Here is a 6,544-nt window from a genome sequence, read left to right as displayed (position 1 = left end):
AATTGGGTACTTTAAATTTAAAAAAATACACCAGAACATGGCATACGCTTCTTTGAATCATACCTCGGGAGCTTTTATACCCATCTTGATTGATATTTGATTCAATATTTCATGAAAGATTGCACATTCAATCCATGAATACTTCAATACCAGCCTAGAATATGTGCTCAAGTCTTCAAAGTGGCGCTTACACCCATGACCTTTTGACTTGGAGTACTTGGATTTTTACTCTGCGACAGTGAAGGAATGGTGATGTTGTTTCAAGTCAGTTTGGTATGTGGCTCGGAGGGGAACGTACAGATGCTAGTGCACCATAGTTTCGTAGTCCTTCTTCTAGGTAGTTGAGGTCATGAGTTTAGGAGATGCTGTCGATGGAGCCATGATGAGTTGCTGTGGTGCATATTCTGGATGGTACACACTGTTGCTATTCTGTGCCAGAGGTTTGCTATTCTGTGCCAGAGGTTTGCTATTCTGTGCCAGAGGTAGAGAGAAATAAATTTAAGGTGGTTGATGGGGTGTCAATCAAGTGGGCTGCTTTGTCCTGAATGGTGTCGAGCTTCTTGATGTTTTAAAGTACACTACTTAAAGAGAAGTAATTTCCAAATCTTTTCTATGGAAAAAGACATAAAATCATACAATATAGAGAGAGCGAACTGAATGGGCTATCATTGTGTTCTAATTCTCGGACCGACATTCTACAAGAGGAAAAGGAGTAAAGACGTAGATATTAGATGGCAAGAAATGCAGAATTATTAGTGGGGGAGAAAAGTGTAAAATTACCTAAAACTATAATGAAAATACAAGTACAAATTGAAGGATACAATGTATACACAGCAAATTATTGAGAAGGAATTTTCAATTTTAGTGTCAAAATGAAATGTCATTCCTGCTGCTCACTGTTCAATTCTGTGACTGAACTTTGCTCTTTGTGACTGAACGTTGTGTCTATAATCACCAACTGCTATACAAAGACAAAACCAATTCAACATATAGCGCTGAACTGCAGTGGAGTGCATTAATACAATGGCATCAGAACTGTAGAATCATTCTCTTTATTGGTACAAATATATACAGAAAGAAATGCCCTCTACACAGGAACTCTAACTTACAGTGAGCAATATATGCCACTGGTAGACGTAATGATTAATTCATTTCAGATGTAAAAGTGGGTAGATAAACAGATCATCAGTTAGCCTAATAATTAACATAAAAATAAACTTCCCTGTTCCAACAGTCCATTAGCATGAAACTGCTAAAAGTTACACCCCACATGATGGACCCACCATCCCCACATAGTCTTGCTCATTGTGCTTACGGCAATGTTTGTGAAAACAGATTTAATAATCTGAAATGGACTATTTGTACACCCGGGGGACAAAAGATGCCCTGCTAGAGGATTACAAATCCTTATTCAAGCTCCTCTTTTTATTTATAATAAATTACACAAATGTATTTATTTAGTGTGCTCAGTTAGTATCATTACTTTGTTCAATTGCATACAGGATTACATCTTGCGTGCACATCTGACACATACACACACAAGCACACAGGATTACATCCGTAAACTTGCTACCCATTGTATAGAAGCTGATCCTAAAAGGTTTCCAGTTTGGTTGCTTGGTTTACAATGTCTTTATACAAGGCATGTATTCCACACAGCTGCTTTACAGAATTCCAGTACATGAGGAAAAACTGCCAACATTTGCAGGCATGGTAGCAAAAATCTTTAAAAAAAAGGAATATCAACTTGTCAGAGGTGGGAAGCAGGGAAGAATGATGAAGGGAAGAGATCAGAATCACAGGAATAAAAGTAAAATATTGTGCATGCAGCAATTAAATGTAATAAGCAATCTTTTAAAGAATCAAGGTTTTTAAAAATTGATTGTTTTGAAAGCCAGGAATCTAAAATGTCATTTTCCTTTTTATATAAAGTATTAATTTGATGGTTGGCTGGTGAATAGAAACATCTCAGATCATCATTACACCCTGATTGCTTGTATCACTGTGTGCTCTTGTGCTGCGCAACCTCCCGACCCAAAACCTCTATACAAATATGTAGTCTTTGTCTCCTTCCTCTCCAGAATCGCTAGACTTGCTGCCATTCTTCCCCTCCGTTTTCGAATGCTGCCGCTCTCTCTTGGATATCGTCTCCTTCCCTCGCGACTCCTGATCCTCAGCGAATCGGCCTGGTTTGCTCTCTTCGGAGCGCGGGCTTTGCCTGGAACTCGTTTCCGACACAGAATTTTGGCGTACTGGTGATATTTAATAATAACGAAGAAGGTTATTTAAAAACATATCAAAACAGGGAGAACAGAATACACAACAGATACATGGAGTCACAAACGGTTCATGAAAACATGTTCAGAACATTGAGTTTTACACTGAAACGTAGAATCCATAGAAACCCTATGGTGCAGAAGGAGGCCATTCGGCCCATTGGTTCTGCACTGATTCTCTGAAAGATCTACCTAGGCCCACTACCCGCCCTATCCCCGCACATTGACCATGTTAAATCCACCTAAACTGCGCACCTCTGGTTCAGACTTCGCCTGAAAGACAGAGGTGGTTGAAGTTTTGAAATATATTGTTGCCCGACTATTCAATGCAAAAACCAAAACACTATTCAACGGCTGAAGTTCAAATGTTGAAGAGACTATATGTTAAGCCAACTCAAACCTGTACTTTTTCCATGATCACGCAGTGTACAATGCACTTCAGCTTGATACCCATGACAACACATTTCTCCAGATGGAAACCAAACAAAACGCATTCAAAGGACTTGCAGCCAGAATCATGAATGGCAAGATGCTTTCAAACTTGGAGAATATTCTGAAAGCAGGTAACTAACCTAGTTACTCTGCAACTGTTTATTCACTCATGAGTTGTAATGGCCAAAAGTAATGAGAATATGTAATTAAACATTTGGGGCGGGATTCCCTGTCCCACCACACCAGTTTTCTGACGCTGCCCGCCCCACCAACAGCGGGATTCTTCCTCCCTCCCATCAGCCGGTCAATGGGACTTTCCATTGTGGGCAGCCCCATGCCATCGGGAAATCCCTGAGCGTTCTGCCGGTGCAAGGGAGAATCCCGACAGCGGAGAATCCAGCCTGTGGTATATTTCTCTCAATTATAAACAGGCCATTTACCCATCAGAAGGGCTGGATCGGAGACGTACTCCAAAGTGATTGCCACTAGGTGGAGTAAGTCAGCAGCTACAGATATTTCTGACACATCTCGTTCCACATAAAAAATACCATATTTACACTTTAGCTTACAAGGAGGCAAGCTACATGAAAGTGCAAGATGCACGTATGTCATGGTAGGAACCTGCCTCCTAGGAATGATAGAGTTCTGGTAATTTCATAATGGCAGTTACTTCTCATTCTTCAAATATGAACTGCAATAATATGCCAAGACTGTGAAACAAGTGTGCCAGCCATGGAACAATGAAAACTTAAGCATTGTCAATCAAAAAGTCCATGTGTCCTCTTCAAAATTCCAAATGCTGAAAACACAAAGCGTCTGAAACAAAAAATGAGTTTAATATTTTGGATAGAAACATTCATTTTGAAGGGAGCTCCTGAATGAAGGACCAATGCCCAAAATATTAATCTAGGTTCTTTCTTTGTTAAAATGCCAACAGATCTGCTGTGTATTGCCCACATCTGCTGCTTCTATCTTTTTGGAATCATAGTCCAGTGATTGAATTATTTTAAATGTATCAAAGACACCAAATGGGTTTTGTTCCTTGATGCTATTTCATATTGGCTCTGAGCCCACGATGATCCTGGCCTAGTCTGCATGTACAGTAAGCTACAACTGTATCATCTAGTAAACAGGAGTTAATTTGACATCATCGCTAATGGGTTTAATCTTATGTCAAGCATTTGCTATCAACATTTACTAAAGTTTGTTATTGTTGCAACATTGCTATTCTGCTACATTTTTTGATGTCAACCATGTGTAATTTAGTTTTTTTGTTGGGACTCCTCTCTAACATGCAATAACTTTTACTATGTAATGAAAATTCAAAAATAAGTTACAAAAAAGGCTGATTTGAACAAATCTGTGCAAAAATAAAAGGCATTAATTTTTAAAAAAATACTTTATTTAGTGTGGCTACACCATCTTAAAAGGCAAAACTGTATTCTTGGACCACTAAGTTTATATACAATCGCTCCATTTTACTATCTGGATGAGTTTATGAACTTTAAAGTAGTATCATTTATGCACTTGTTTGAAAAATTATAATACCATAATGTATTGTCTGAAGAACCAACATGCATTATCTTCATGACAGCTGCCTTATGAATTAAAACAGAACTCAAAAACTAATTGGGGATTTGTGCAATTTTTACCTCTGAAACATTTAGGAACATAGGAACAGTTGTGGCCAATCCTCAAGCCTGACTGCCATTCGGTTAGATCATGGCTGCTCTGAATCTCAGCTCCATTTACTCACCTTGGTTCCACATCCCTATTCACTCTTGTCTAACGAAACATTTAGATCAAACATCTCATCGAAAACACTTCCAAATGATCTTTTAGAACACTTGAAATGAAATAAAATGAAAATCGCTTATTGTCACAAGTAGGCTTCAAATGAAGTTACTGTGAAAAGCCCCTAGTCACCACACTGCGGTGCCTGTTCGGGGAGGCTGTTACGGGAATCGAACCGTGCTGCTGGCCTGCCTTGGTCTGCTTTCAAAGCCAGCGATTTAGCCCTGTGCTAAACAGCCCCAAACTTGTAGAAAGACACTGATCTTCATTCTTTACTTTTAAGCTTTTTATTAGGTCCTCAGTTCATATGATTCCAATTTCTCGCTAAAATCAATGATTTCTGTAACCTTTTCAATGCATTGTCACTAACTGTTTCCCACCGATGTGAAGAGCTAGAAGATCTCGCCCAAAGTCTTTTGGATGAAAATTTAGATCAATAAGCCCGTTTGTACCGTTCAAATGGGTGTGAAAGATCCCAAGGCACAATTCACAGAAGAGCAGGGAGTACTCGAGATAACATTCCTCTTTGTTTTCTTTAACACTCAGAATTTCCCGGGGAAAACTGGAGACATAAATTCTCAGACCTCCTGCACCACAAGTGATGCAATGTAGTGGGAATCTTATTATGTCTCTGAGTTTCATTGCTGACCTTGCTGGAGGATCAGGTATCAGTCAATTTAAATATTACTGGTGGGTGCCTATGCCATAATGAATCCAACTGAGGTGCCTGCTTTGTGTGGACAGGAAGGACAAAAAAGGAAGTTATGCTACTAGACACAAGTGGAACTTTTCCACCAGCTTTTCTGATGGAGATATGACATTTCTGGGTCCAATCTTGCATCTCTCTGTTACATTTCAGGTTGGTTCCTGTCGGGAATATGCTCCAAGTCCCAAGGAAATTTGGAGTATTTATCCTAATTGTCAGTGAGACCATATTGTGCACAGATTGTAGGTTACATTTGAGTACAAAACTACAGTGACTGCAATCTTAAAAGGTAACTCATCAACTTGGAATATATCTTGAGGATGTGATCAAGTGCCCCAGAAATGCAAGTTCCTTAATACAAATGTTTGGTGGCAGGTGGGGATGTATATTCTTAGGATAGACTGGATTTACAGCAGTAAAATGTTCATTATCTTCAGCTATTGACATTAAGACTGCATTGTTTGGTGAAAACAAATAAAATGGGCCATGTTTCTGGATTGAAACGGATGTCGAGAGGAGTCTTGGAAGCTGGCATGAGCAAATCAGTTCTTAATTTTGTCGGTAGATTTAAGCCTGCCAAGCAAGAACACATTTCTACATTTATGTTCCTAATTATTGTTTAATGGGTTTTCCAACATCTTGTTTCAGAAGCCAATGAACAATTGCCTGGATTATTGATGTTCCTTTGTCCCATCACTATAATATGCACGTATCCATTATGAAGCAGCCTAATAGTTTTGTTCCTGGAGATGGAAGGAAAACAGGAGATAATAGTTAAAATGCAACTGCAAGGTTTTCCTGAAATTGTTTTCCATATGCCATAAAACCATAGGCAGAAAGGAAGGTTGGTACTGAAGAAGTCACTTACTCATGTCCTCAGTATGAGGTGGGTTTTACCAACCAGGGTAGTTTATGAACCATTTGTGCCAGTGGAGTAAAAAATAATTTAAAGAAGAAAATAATCAATGTAAGCCGTAGGTTCAAAGGGTTTTTGCCAATTACTTGCAACTTTATCACTGTACTCACCAGAGTAATAGGCAAATAAAGTAATAGGCAGCAAGCATATTCTCATATACACTGCAGCAAGGCTCTTAATGAGTGTCAAATGTAGGTGTGAATAGAATAGCTGGCAACACACTTGTGGGTTGAACTGGGAGGTAAAACGAGGTAGATTCCCAGGGCTCCTCCCTATCTAATTATCCCTGAATTCATGCAGGCAAGTAACTGAGTTGCCCCAAGATCAGGGATATTTACTTTGTGGCTGCCGTTGAGTCACTGGGGTGGAAGCTTTCCTGGAGGCTGGAAATATTACTGATTACTACAATTTTGGGGTGTT

The 6,544-nt window shown here is 39.2% G+C and overlaps 1 protein-coding gene across 3 annotated transcripts in view; it reads right to left on the bottom strand.

Annotated features, from left to right (window-relative positions):
• Positions 1 to 1,036: 1,036 nt before the first annotated feature.
• LOC140425404 (F-actin-uncapping protein LRRC16A-like) overlaps positions 1,037 to 6,544 on the bottom strand; it is a 530,177-nt gene continuing 524,669 nt past the window's right edge. For all 3 annotated transcript variants that reach the window (XM_072509651.1, XM_072509649.1, XM_072509650.1), the window contains one exon: positions 1,037 to 2,252. In XM_072509651.1, the coding sequence (XP_072365752.1) occupies positions 2,044 to 2,252 (209 nt within the window). In that variant the 3' untranslated portion in view covers positions 1,037 to 2,043. The remainder of the gene's footprint in view (positions 2,253 to 6,544) is intronic.

This window comes from Scyliorhinus torazame, chromosome 6 (assembly GCF_047496885.1).
Source record: "Scyliorhinus torazame isolate Kashiwa2021f chromosome 6, sScyTor2.1, whole genome shotgun sequence".
NCBI lineage: Eukaryota > Metazoa > Chordata > Chondrichthyes > Carcharhiniformes > Scyliorhinidae > Scyliorhinus > Scyliorhinus torazame.
Note: the sequence above shows the minus strand (reverse complement) of the source record. Positions and strands in the feature narration are given on the sequence as shown.